We start from the raw sequence: 14,108 nt of genomic DNA, 5'->3' as shown, positions 1-14,108 counted from the left end.
TGCACGGCCCCATGTCGCAAGGATCTGTACACAATTCCTGGAAGCTGAAAATGTCACAGTTCTTCCATGGCCTGAATACTCACCAGACATGTCACCCATTGAGCATGTTTGGGAAGCTCTGGATCGACATGTATGACAGCATGTTCCAGTTCCCGCCAATATCCAGTAACTTCACACAGCCACTGAAGAGTAGTGGGACAACATTCCACAGGCCACAATCAACAGCCTGATCAACTCTATGCAAAGGAGATGTGTCGCACTGCATGAGGCAAATGGTGGTCACACCAGATACTGACTGGTTTTCTGATCCACGCCCCTACCTTTTTAAAGGTATATGTGACCAACAGATGCATATCTGTATTCCCAGTCATGTGAAATCCATAGATTAGGGCCTAATGAATGTATTTAAATTGACTGATTTCCTTATATGAACTGTAACTCAGTCAAATCTTTTAAACTGTTGCATGATGTGTCTATATTTTTGTTCAGTACATATACACTACCGGTCAAAGGTTTTAGAACACCTACTCATTCAAGGGTTTTTCTTTATAATATGGACAAATAGGGCTATCTACCTTGTCACAATACAACTGATTGGCTCAAACACATTAAGAAGTAAAACATTCCACAAACTAAACTTTTAAGAAGGCACACCTGTTAATTGAAATGCATTCCAGGTGACTACCTCATGAAGCTGCTTGAGAGAATGCCACCAGTGTGCAAAGCTGTCATCAAGGCAAAGGGTGGCTATTTTAAGAATCTCAAATCTCAAATATATTTTGATTTGTTTAACACTTTTTTGGTTACTACATGATTGCATATGTGTTATTTCATCGTTTTGATGTCTTCACTATTATCCTACAATGTAGAAAATAGTAAAAATAAAGACTTTTGACCGGTAATGTATTACTTGTTAAACAACATTTCCATCTCTAAGCAATTAGTATAAAATAATATAATTTCCCTTCTTTTTTTTTGCATAAAACATACACTGAGTATACCAAACATTAGGAACACCTTCCTAATATTGAGTTGCACCCTTCCCCCCAATAATCTATCTATGCTCAAAAGCATGGGACTGTAAGAGTAAAGGGATAAAGTGAGACCTGCATCCTCTCCATCATGTTCATGAGGAGGTCTGTAGCCAGCGCAAACAAAGGGGTGAGGACAGTGTAGAGCTGGTCCAATGTTAAAGGGATGGGGGGCTCCATGGATGCACCCCTGTCTACTAGCAGAGTGATGGTACAGCCCTGGTCCCATAGTGTCCGACACACACACTGCAACGTTGTCCAGTGGCCCCCACGATGGGCAAGTACCTGTTAACACACACACATACCGTTCAGAAATACCATACACAAACATTCCAATATACAGGTTATGGCCATACACATTACGCTCTCAACATCAATACAGATGTGGTTTGCACGGAAGATACGGTTTACATTTTGGAGTGTTTGTATGTGCGCGGGTATGCTGCATATTTTTTTGGGGGGGCCTGTTTGTATGTGTGTGTGTTGTGTGTGTGTGTGTATGCATCCGTGTCTGTGTGTGTGTGTGTATCAGGTACCATGGCTCTGCGGAGGTGCAGGGCAGCCTTGTTGAGTGACTCCAGCAGCTGAGTGGCGGTGCGTCTGGTCGGGGAGGTGGTCATCACTGAGGGCTCACTACAGTCCGAGTCCACGGCCGGCTGGGCACGGGGAGAGTCCTGCTCACTGTCCTGCTCACTGCTCTCTGTCGTGTTGAAGTCCTCTCCACTGGTGGTGGTGGCAGCTGAAGGGAGGAGAGAGGGAAAGAGTGAAAGAAAGGAAGAATGTTTTTGTCCTCTGATGTGTCAAAAGAAAGAGAGAGAGAGAGAGATAGGGAGAGAGTGTGTGTGTGTTGAGGACAGTTAGCTACTTCAGTTATTTCCTTACCCTGTCCACTCTCCTTGGCCTTGTGGAGGATGGCCCTGCGGTAGGTTCTAAGGCAGGGCTGGGTCGTGGCTTTGGGGGGCGGGGGGATCAGGTCAGGGACTCCGATGTGCTGAGGCATGTTCCTCCACCTCACCAGAGTACCAGAGTGGGCCAGGGAGAACAACGACAGAGGCAGCTGGCTGTAGCTACAAGCACAAGAACAAAAATGTCGTCATGGTCAATTGTCTTTGTTGTAAAATTTACATGCACATTTTTGTTCATATACGTACAATCAATAAAACACAGAAATGTAGCTAACTATTCTCCTAAACTCGCTTGAAAGTGAGCTGGCACCAGATATGTAATAGGGCTAGCTCAGCTCACTTTTAGCTACACTCTGAGAATCGTGCTGGAAAGGACAGTGACTGTGAAAAGAAGACATCTGAGCCAGCACAGTACAATCTGGAGGGAATGATAGCGTGACAAGGGTACAGCATGTACAGTTAAAGTCGGAAGTTTACATACACCATAGCCAAATACATTTAAACTCAGTTTTTCACAATTCCTGACATTTAATCATAGTAAAAATTCCCTGTCTTAGGTCAGTTAGGATCACCACTTCATTTTAAGAATGTGAAATGTCAGAATAATAGTTGAGAGAATTATTTATTTCAGCTTTTCTTTCTTTCATCACATTCCCAGTGGGTCAGACGTTTACATACACTCAATTAGTATTTGGTAGCATTGCCTTTTAATTGTTTAACTTGGGTCAAAGTTTCGGGTAGCCTTCCACAAGCTTCCCACAATAAGTTGGGTGAATTTTGGCCCATTCCTCCTGACAGAGCTGTTGTAACTGAGTCAGGTTTGTAGGCCTCCTTGCTCGCACATGCATTTTCAGTTCTGCCCACACATTTTCTATAGGATTGAGGTCAGGGCTTTGTGATGACCACTCCAATACCTTGACTTTGTTGTCCTTAAGCCATTTTGCCACAACTTTGGAAGTATGCTTGGGGTCATTGTCCATTTGGAAGACCCATTTGCGACCAAGCTTTAACTTCCTGACTGACTTTAACTTCCTGATCTTGCTTCAATATATCCACATAATTTTGCTTCCTCATGATGCCATCTATTTTGTGAAGTGCACCAGTCCCTTCTGCAGCAAAGCACCCCCACAGCATGATGCTGCCACCCCCGTGCTTCACGGTTGGGATGGTGTTCTTCGGCTTGCAAGCGACCCCCTTTTTCCTCCAAACATAACGATGGTCATTATGGCCAAACAGTTCTATTTTTGTTTCATCAGACCAGAGGACATTTCTCCAAAAAGTACGGAATTCGTCCCCATGTGCAGTTGCAAACCGTAGTCTGGCTTTTTTATGGTGATTTTGGAGCAGTGGCTTCTTCCTTGCTGAGCGGCCTTTCAGGTTATGTCGATATAGGACTCGTTTTACTGTGAATATAGATACTTTTGTACCTGTTTCCTCCAGCATCTTCACAAGGTCCTTTGCTGTTGTTCTGGGATTGACTTGCACTTTTCATACCAAAATACGTTCATCTCTAGGAGACAGAACACGTCTCATTCCTGAGCGGTATGACGGCTGCGTGTTGTCATGGTGTTTATACTTGCGTACTATTGTTTGTACAGATGAACGTGGTACCTTCAGGCATTTGGAAATTGCTCCCAAGGATGAACCAGACTTGTGGAGGTCCCCAAAATAAATTCTGAGGTCTTGGCTGTTTTCTTTTGATTTTCCCATGATGTCAAGCAAAGAGGCACTGAGTTTGAAGGTAGGCCTTGAAATATATCCACAGGTACACCTCCAATTGACTCCAATGATGTCAATTAGCCTATCAGAAGCTTCTAATGCCATGACATCATTATCTGGAATTTTACAAGCTGTTTAAAGGCACAGTCATGGCTTTAGAAGCTTCTGAACCACTGGAATTGTGATACAATGAATTATAAGTGAAATAATCTGTCTGTAAACAATTGTTGCAAAAATGACTTGTGTCATGCACAAAGTAGATGTCCTAACTGACTTGCCAAAACTATAGTTTGTTAACAAGACATTTGTGGAGTGGTTGAAAAACAAGTTTTAATGACTCCAACCTAAGTGTATGTAAACTCCCGACTTCAACTGTATATGTGGGAAACAGTGATCTGTATGTATGTGTGTGTGTGTGTGTATGCATGCGTGTGTCTGTGTCTATATCTACCTGTGTTGTAAGGCCCCAAGGCCCTGGTGGTTCTCCAGGCTCCTCCTCAGTAGTCCCAGGTGAGCCCTGGCGGTGCTAAGGTTGAGGTGACACCTCCACAGCCACTCCTCAGAACACACCTGTCTCAGACACCTCCGACGCTGGTGACGGCGCACCAGGGGGGCTAGCTGGTTCAGCATGGTTTCCACCGCCTTATACTCCCTGACACACAGTCACACAGATGTGAGACACTCAGGCAATTGGGGTAAAAGTTGGACGGTAATTGGTCATAAACACAAAGAGAGACAGTTGCTGTAAAAGTACGTACTATACCCACCTCTCTGTGTTCTGTGCTTTCAGAGCAGTCAGCTGTTTCTTCTGGAGAAACTCTTTCCTCTTCTTGTCACTCCAGAATGTACTGGCTTTATTCTTCTAAAGGGGACAGCAAACAGCTGTCAGACTTATTTCTTTGTATCCACACACTATTCTTCTGCAATAGCTTCAGTGGAGGGACAGAAAAGGAAAGGGAAAGATTTTAGCTGAGCTCACCTTGTACTCCATGACGGAAGAGGAGAACTTCTTCAGTTCTTTCCCTGAGGTTGATCTGTCCCCTGGGCCCTTCTTAGGCCCTGTCAGTCCCTCATCCCTCCTGTCACACACACCACATCACATCACATACAGTTGGGTTCTGACTATGACCCCGCTAGTGTTTTTCCTGGTCTGTCACTTGGTATATAACTCAGAGCCCTCAAACAACAACAACAACATACTGTACCGGCACTGTCTCAAGGACACAACAGGCCTTTCCATAAACTACATCATTCTTTAACCTCTTAAATGTAACTAAAGATAATCAAAATGTAATCTACGTAATCCCCAAATTAATTATTCATCATGATAGGGCCATAAAGCGGGGACTGTGAAGAGACCCACAAAAAGATACAGACACAATACGCACACAAGCGCTAGCACACGCACTCTACACACACCTACATTGTAATATTGTTGTATGGTGGTTTTATACATTTTGTATTGTAGATATGTAGTGGTGTAATAATGTTGTATGATGTACTGTTTTATCGTTTGTTTTATATGTAATGTAAGTGCCTTAATGTGTTTGGACCCCAGGAAGAGTAAATGGGGATCCTTAATAAATACAAATACAAATAAATAATGTATAACTATTTTTATCCCCTTTCTGGTAAAAATAGTTATACATTGCTGAGGTGTAGTCACTTTTGAGGAGTACACAGTAGAAATATAATGAAAATATGAAATGTTTAATATGATGTATTTCCTATTCAACAAAACTGTATAATTAAGGTTTGAAATTACTTATATGTTTTCTAAATATAGTAAAATACATTTATAAATTGACTTACTATAAGATTTCACCTTCCTTATAACTGTAAAATACATAATTATTTGTATATTTGGTGTTAGAGAAAATGTGCAAAACGTCTGCCCCCATCGCTGTGAACGTCTCACAGAGCTCTAGCCTGGCTTTCTAAACTCACTAGAAACTCGCCTTTCATCTCATGTTAAAATTGTCTGTCTATGGCAAACAGAAAGTGTTTTTTTTGTTTAAAATCGATGAATTATAAATCGATCTCTGAATGTGCTACAACGGACGAAACCACTCTCTCCTGCTGCGATAGTATGTAAGGATTCCAGGCTTTTGTGTTGTTAGTTAGGGTTCAGCCAGGAGTTGATGGACAGTCAGAGGAGCGAATGAAATGATAGGAGGGACAGCCCAGCTTCAAGTGGCAGAAGAGACATACTCCTGTGTCCGTGGGAATCCTACGGTGTCCACAGATCGATTTATAAGCGGAAATGTAGGTCAGAACCGGTGCCAGAACCACACAGGTCCACTAAACAGGGGACTTTACATCGAATAGGTATTAACTAAAACGTGATTATAGTACTTACAGGGCGGAACTATACAGTACCTGCTAAGCCAGCCAAATATGTCGTGTCCCCACTGCAGGACCAGCTCTAGATGGTCTTCCTGCATGGTCCTCTGGAGCAGCAGCACGGCAAACTCCATGAAGCACGCCTTGCGTTTGAACTTCATCACTGATACACACGCCAAATACACAAAGATAATACAGTACATACAGACACATACACAAAGTGCCTTCAGAAAGTATTCATACCCCTTGATTTATTCAATATTTTGTTGTGTTACAGCCTGAATTCAAAATGGATTAAATATATTTTTTCTCACCCACCTACACACAATACCTCATAATGACAAAGTGAAAACATGTTTTTAGAAATCTTTACACATTTAATGAAAATAAAATACAGAAATATCTCATTTATATAAGTATTCACACCCGAATCAATACATGTTAGAATCACCTTTGGCAGCGATTACAGCTGTGAGTATTTCTGGGTAAGTCTCTAAGAACTTTGCACACCTGGAATGTACAATATTTGCACTATTATTAAAATCATTATTCAAACTCTGTCAGATTGCTTATTGATCATTGCTAGACAGATCATTTTCAAGTCTTGCCATAGATTTTCAAGCCGATTTAAGTCAAAACTACGAACATTCAATGTTGTCTTGCTAAGCATCTCCAGTGTATATTTGGCCTTGTGTTTTGGGTTGTTGTCCTGCTGAAAGGTGAATTTGTCTCCCAGTGTCTGTTGGAAAGCAGACGGAACCAGGTTTTCCTCTAGGATTTTGACTTTGCTTAACTCTATTCCGTTTCTTTTAATCGTAAAAAAAACTCCCTAGTCCTTGCTGATGACAAGCATATAAAATGTGGAGAAAGTCAAGGGGTGTGAATAATTTCTGAAGGCACTGTACATTTAGTAAACACCTAGGGAAGACAGAGCTAGGGTTAATAAATACGTACAATCTTTGAAAGCAGCCTTCAGAGGGCTGTTGGTGACGATGGGGTACAGCAGAATGGGGTCCTCCTGTCCAGTCAGTTCATGAGTATGGGCCACCGCTAAGAATAGCGTAGAATAGAATATAATCAATCAATATTCAATGATACACATATAATAGAATATTGCCAATCAACAACGGTTGATAGGAATTTGTTTTAATGTCTACAATATTACAAACAGGACAGTAAAAGCCTGCAGTATCTCATACCCCTGCTCCACGCTGAGCTGTCATGCTGCATGAAGGCTCCAGTCCTCTTGTTCTTCATGGCACTGCCCTCCAGAGCCTTCATCTGTTCATTCTGCTCCTCCTCTCCCTGGATGCTGCCTGCCTTCTTCAGCTGCTTCTCAATCTGGTCACACGCACACACACACACCAGGGTTTCCGTTAGCCGGTAATTGCCGGCTTTTGACCAACAACCAAAAAAAGCAGATAAATGTAATTGCCGCTGGACAATTCCTGTCTCGGAACAGGGGCATAAAATAAAAAATAAATGTCATCTACAGTGAGGGAAAAAAGTATTTGATCCCCTGCTGATTTTGTATGTTTGCCCACTGACAAAGAAATGATCAGTCTATAATTGTAATGGTAGGTTTATTTGAACAGTGAGAGACAGAATAACAACAAAAAAATCCAGATAAATGCATGTCAAAAATGTTATAAATTGATTTGCATTTTAATGAGGGAAATAAGTATTTGACCCCCTCTCAATCAGAAAGATGTCTGGCTCCCAGGTGTCTTTTATACAGGTAACGAGCTGAGATTAGGAGCACACTCTTAAAGGGAGTGCTCCTAATCTCAGCTTGTTACCTGTATAAAATACACCTGTCCACAGAAGCAATCAATCAATCAGATTCCAAACTCTCCACCATGGCCAAGACCAAAGAGCTCTCCAAGGATGTCAGGGACAAGATTGTAGACCTACACAAGGCTGGAATGGGCTACAAGACCATCGCCAATTAGCTTGGTGAGAAGGTGACAACAGTTGGTGCGATTATTCGCAAATGGAAGAAACACAAAAGAACTGTCAATCTCCCTCGGCCTGGGGCTCCATGCAAGCTCTCACCTCGTGGAGTTGCAATGATCGTGAGAACGGTGAGGAATCAGCCCAGAACTACACGGGAGGATCTTGTCAATGATATCAAGGCAGTGGGGACCATAGTCACCAAGAAAACAATTGGTAACACACTACGCCGTGAAGGACTGAAATCCTGCAGCGCCCGCAAGGTCCTCCTGCTCAAGAAAGCACATATACAGGCCCGTCTGAAGTTTGCCAATGAACATCTGAATGATTCAGAAGAGAACTGGGTGAAAGTGTTGTGGTCAGATGAGACCAAAATGGAGCTCTTTGGCATCAACTCAACTCGCCGTGTTTGGAGGAGGAGGAATGCTGCCTATGACCCCAAGAACACCATCCCCACCGTCAAACATGGAGGTGGAAACATTATGCTTTGGGGGTGTTTTTCTGCTAAGGGGACAGGACAACTTCACAGCATCAAAGGGACGATGGACGGGGCCATGCACCGTCAAATCTTGGGTGAGAACCTCCTTCCCTCAGCCAGGGCATTGAAAATGGGTCGTGGATTGGTATTCCAGCATGACAATGACCCAAAACACACGGCCAAGGCAACAAAGGAGTGGCTCAAGAAGAAGCACATTAAGGTCCTAGAGAAGCCTAGCCAGTCTCCAGACCTTAATCCCATAGAAAATCTGTGGAGGGAGCTAAAGGTTTGAGTTGCCAAACGTCAGGCTTGAAACATTAATGACTTGGAGAAGATCTGCAAAGAGGAGTGGGACAAAATCCCTCCTGAGATGTGTGCAAACCTGGTGGCCAACTACAAGAAATGTCTGACTTCTGTGGGTTTTGCCACCATGTACTAAGTCATGTTTTGCAGAGGGGTCAAATACTTATTTCCCTCATTAAAATGCAAATCAATTTATAACATTTTTGACATGCGTTTTTCTGGATTTTTTGTTGTTATTCTGTCTCTCACTGTTCAAATAAACCTACCATTAAAATTATAGACTGATCATGTCTTTGTCAGTGGGCAAACGTACAAAATCAGCAGGGGATCAAATACTTTTTTTCCCTCACTGTATGAACAAAACAATGTAAATAGCCAAGAAACACAAGGACAAAGTCTCACTATGTAGGCTTTCGAGTAAATTATACCAACTTTTATGCCTCCAAAAATGTATCTATCAGCACTTCACTCACATTGCGCACAGCTCACCAGCCAGGCATTGATGCTGCACGAGGTGGGATATAGGATACGTATTTCTATTGAACAAAACTTTCCAAAAAAAAAAAACTGCAGAAATACTTTGAAAACAGCTACTTGACTTTTGACTCTATTTTTATTAGCAAATGCGACTGTAATGATCACTGTTCTGATAGCTGTACTTCTGTACAAAGTATTATATTGTCCTATGTTGTCATCTAGTGGCGAAATTGGGTACTGTAGCTTTTAATATGCTAACCTTCGGTTCAGAGCTATTTCCTGTCAGAACAATCGGAGCAACAGCAACAGACAGACAAGCTCTATTTTTCCATCTTACTAGGCCTTGGTTAAAGATAAGTCTGTAAGTTATTTTGTTATTAGAACATGCTTTTGCTAATTCAAATTGTGTTTCTAGAATATTTATGTTTTTTACATGTTTATTCTAGTTTTGTAATTTCCGATGATGCTAAGCTAATTGCGCTAACTATCGCCCATTCACTTAACATTGTGTGTTAGCATGCTAGCTAACGTTTCGTGACAGAATTGAGCTTCTTTGGGTTTGGATGTATCTAGCTATTTTAAGTGTTCAGATATCTCTTGTGACAGAGTTAAAGCATAGTTATTAAGCTATATGGACACTTAGATTGTGTGTATATGTTTTGTGGCACCTTTCCTGTGATGTAAATTGTCATCATGTTGGCTAGCTAGGCTTGTTTTCTTGTTGCTAGTTCGTGATAGAAATGCTGTTCTTTATTTGTATCCAGTTGTGTGAATGTATATAGTGACTTTTCTAATACATTTTCTCCTTTCTGTATCTGTTACAGTTTTACAAAACAAAATATATTCTACTAAAGATTCTTAAAAGGTACCAGTGCCTCCTGATTCTTTATTGGAAAATGTAAGCTGTCTGCCAAGCTTTGTGGTTTACACATTGTGAGGGCAGAACACTCACACTGTAGATCCCTGCAAATTGACCACCCGCCAACGTGGCTGGTGAAATAGACATTCTTACCCCCCAATACCAAAATCTACCGGTATTTGGCGGGTGTTCACTTTATGCCCTGCTTGGGCTGTACATGGAGGTGTGCTTTGAAGAGTAATTGATTAAAAGGCAGTATAGGTTACAGTGCAGTACATACCCCGTCTGGCTCCACTGGCGGGGGCTTGCTGGGTCCCTGCACGGTCTCCAGGACCTCATGGAGGAGTTTCTTTCCCTGTTCGATCACTGTTGCTGCCACACGGTGCTTCTCCAGGGTGCGAAGGGCCTATGGGTTAGTAGAGGACTGGTCTTAATAGATCTAGATGAATGGAACTCACACACACACTGTGTTAAAACCTTTTCCAGCTCTACCTCTTTGGTTTGTATATAGCTCGAAGGATCAAAACGGGACACACAGCTGTATCCTTACAAACATTTCGGGGCAGTTGCACAAAACCTTCACCAGCTCTTCCTCTTTTTCACACACATACACACACTAGGGTTTAATAGCAGGAACCGAGGAACCGAGTTACCGAGATTTCCCGCCCAAACTCATTTTCGTTTCCAGAGATAAATAAGGTTGCAAGAAACCAGTAAATTATAATAAATAATTGTTAAAAACAGTGTGACGTGAAATGGCACTGTTAAATGATAAGAAAGGTTCACCAACACAAACCTATACAGATCAAGATCCCACAATCAACTGTGCAAAACAGGCTGCCTAAGTATGGTTCCCAATCAGAGACAACGAGCAACAGCTGCCTCTGATCGGGAACCACCCTGGCCAACATAGATCTAAACGATCTAGACAGAAAACAAGGAACAACTAAACATAGGAACTAACACCCTGGCTCAACATTAAAGAGTCCCCAGAGCCAGGGCGTGACAGTACCCCCCCCCCCCCACCCAAAGGCGCGGACTGCGACCGCGCCAACCAAACACCACAGGGGAGGGGCCGGGTGGGCATTCCGCCTCGGAGGCGGATCTGGCTCCGGGCATGACCACCACTCTCTCTCTCGCCCTCGTGGTCTGGCCCTGCTGGCCGGAGCTGGACTGAACACCGGTGGAGCGGATTGCTCTGGCTCCGGCGTGGACCAGGCACAGGTGGAACAGGCACGGACCGTGCCGGACTGACGACGCACCACTGGCTTGGTGCGGAGAGCAGGAACGGACCGGGCTGACGACGCGCACCACTGGCTTGGTGCGGGGAGCAGGAACAGGCCGGACCGGGCTGGCGACGCGCACCACAGGCCTGGTGCGAGGGACAGGGACAGGCCGGGCCGGACTGACGACGCGCACCCCTGGCCTGGTGCGGGGAGCAGGAACGGGCCGTACCGGGCTGACGACGCGCACCACTGGCTTGGTGCGGGGAGCAGGAACAGGCCGGACCGGGCTGGCGACGCGCACCACTGGCTTGGTGCGGGGAGCAGGAACGGGCCGTACCGGGCTGGCGACGCGCACAACAGGCTTGGTGCGGGGAGCAGGAACGGGCCGGACCGGGCTGACGACGCGCACCACTGGCTTGGTGCGGAGAGCAGGAACGGACCGGGCTGACGACGCGCACCACTGGCTTGGTGCGGGGAGCAGGAACAGGCCGGACCGGGCTGGCGACGCGCACCACTGGCTTGGTGCGGGGAGCAGGAACAGGCCGGACCGGGCTGGCGACGCGCACCACAGGCCTGGTGCGAGGGACAGGGACAGGCCGGGCCGGACTGACGACGCGCACCCCTGGCCTGGTGCGGGGAGCAGGAACGGGCCGTACCGGGCTGGCGACGCGCACAACAGGCTTGGTGCGGGGAGCAGGAACGGGCCGGACCGGGCTGACGACGCGCACCACTGGCTTGGTGCGGAGAGCAGGAACGGACCGGGCTGACGACGCGCACCACTGGCTTGGTGCGGGGAGCAGGAACAGGCCGGACCGGGCTGGCGACGCGCACCACAGGCCTGGTGCGAGGGACAGGGACAGGCCGGGCCGGACTGACGACGCGCATCCCTGGCCTGGTGCGGGGAGCAGGAACGGGCCGGACCGGGCTGGCGACGCACACCACAGGCTTGGTGCGAGGGACAGGAACAGGCCGGACCGTACTGGGAACACACACCACTGGCCTTGTGCGGGGATCAGGAACGGGCCGGACCGGACTGGTGACACACACCACTTGCTTGGTGCGAGGAGCGGGACTGGGTTTCCTCATAAACCTCCGCTCCCTCTGCTGCCTACTCAGTTCCTCTCGCCGTGCCTCTACACTCTCCTTCCCCCTCATGAACAATGGCCCCCGTAACCTGGTGGCCTCCTCTCCTAGTCCGCAACCTCGCCCTGTAGCTGCCTCCAGCAGCCCCGTCGTCCATACCGTGTGCCCCCCCCAAAAAATGTATTGGGGTTGCCTCTCGCCTGTCCGACGACGGCCCGGTTGGCGCCGCTTCTCCTCTCCTGCCTGGGCATCCTCCCTCATCGCCCTCCGGTAGCGGACGGCCTCCTCCTCTGTGATTCTCCCCCAACCGAGGAGGACATCTACCAGAGTAACCTCCTGTTCCATACCCGGCGTTTGCTCCTGCACACGCTGCTTGGTCCTATTTTGGTGGATCTTCTGTCACGATCGTTGTAAGAGGCAGACCAAGGCGCAGCGTGATAGGCGTACATCTTTTAATGAGTACTTTACACCAACAACAAAACGATACGTGAAGTCTAAAGGTTAACCAACACAAACCTATACAGAACAAGATCCCACAATCAACTGTGCAAAACAGGCTGCCTAAGTATGGGTCCCAATCAGAGACAACGAGCAACAGCTGCCTCTGATCGGGAACCACCCTGGCCAACATAGATCTAAACGACCTAGACAGAAAACAAGGAACAACTAAACATAGGAACTAACACCCTGGCTCAACATTAAAGAGTCCCCAGAGCCAGGGCGTGACAATCTGGCTCCTCTATGGCCATCTCTGCTATCTGCATGGTCAATCATATTCCTGTAAAGCTTAGAGAGAGTCTCATGAATACACCAGAAAAATATGTTTCTACTGGTGTCTTCACCCAAGACATTAGTGACCATTGCCCAGTTGTTTGTGTTAGAGATACAAAAATCAAAGTTACCAAAATCTAAGTGTCATCACAAAGAGGAACTTTAAAAACTTCAGTGAACAGGCTTTAAAAAAAAAAATTGTACCTTTATTTTATTGACCTTGATTGTATTTCAGCTATCCCTGAATCTGATTTAGCTTTGAGCCTTTTTGAAGATGTCTTCAATACTATTGTGGATAATCATGCTCCCTTCAAAAAATTAAGGATTAAAGGTAGATCAAATGCCTGGTACACTCCGGAATGATCAGAAGTAATTCATAAAAGAGATGATGTTTGGGTCAAGGCTTAGGCCTGGACTGGCAAGCTTTTAAGCAACTGAGGAATCATTGTGTAAGACAAATCAGAAATGCTAAATCTGGATAGATGAAAAGCTGTCTTTTAAAAATCATCTTTACTAAATTTGCTCTAAAGCAGTATCCACACCCATTGGATGTAGTGATCACAATATAGTAGCCATATCTATCAAAACCAAAGTTCCAAAGACTGGACCTAAAATAGTGTATAAGCAATCATACAAGAGGTTTTGCAATGATTCCTATGTTGAAGATGTGAAAAATATTTGTTGGTCTGATGCGTGTAATGAGGAACATCCTGATGCTGCACTTGAAGCATTTATGAAATTGCTTCTTCCGGTTACTGACAGGCATGTGCCCATAAAGAAACTGACTGTTAAAACTGCCAGATCCCCATGGATAGATGATGAATTGAAAAACTGTATGGCTTAGAGGGATGAGGGTAAGGGAATGGCAAATAAGTCTGGCAACACAGCAGATTGGCAAACATACAGTAAACTGAGAAATCACGCAACTAAACTAAACAAAAAGCTGAAGAAACTATACTA

At 45.1% G+C, this 14,108-nt stretch overlaps 1 protein-coding gene across 1 annotated transcript in view; it reads right to left on the bottom strand.

Moving 5' to 3' along the window:
• cfap54 (cilia and flagella associated 54) overlaps window positions 1-14,108 on the bottom strand; it is a gene marked incomplete at its 5' end in the record, with an annotated part of 138,402 nt that overhangs the window by 61,936 nt on the left and 62,358 nt on the right. The window contains 10 exons of the mRNA XM_084178040.1: window positions 1,107-1,316; window positions 1,568-1,770; window positions 1,914-2,098; window positions 4,107-4,307; window positions 4,423-4,517; window positions 4,635-4,734; window positions 6,035-6,161; window positions 6,953-7,048; window positions 7,198-7,330; window positions 10,349-10,474. Coding sequence (XP_084034166.1) covers window positions 1,107-1,316; window positions 1,568-1,770; window positions 1,914-2,098; window positions 4,107-4,307; window positions 4,423-4,517; window positions 4,635-4,734; window positions 6,035-6,161; window positions 6,953-7,048; window positions 7,198-7,330; window positions 10,349-10,474 — 1,476 coding nt within the window. The remainder of the gene's footprint in view (window positions 1-1,106; window positions 1,317-1,567; window positions 1,771-1,913; window positions 2,099-4,106; window positions 4,308-4,422; window positions 4,518-4,634; window positions 4,735-6,034; window positions 6,162-6,952; window positions 7,049-7,197; window positions 7,331-10,348; window positions 10,475-14,108) is intronic.

The sequence above is a fragment of the Coregonus lavaretus genome, assembly GCF_964263955.1.
Source record: "Coregonus lavaretus genome assembly, chromosome: 15".
In the NCBI taxonomy this organism is placed as follows: domain Eukaryota; kingdom Metazoa; phylum Chordata; class Actinopteri; order Salmoniformes; family Salmonidae; genus Coregonus; species Coregonus lavaretus.
The sequence above is the reverse complement of the archived record's forward strand: the minus strand, read 5'-3'. Positions and strand labels throughout refer to the sequence as shown.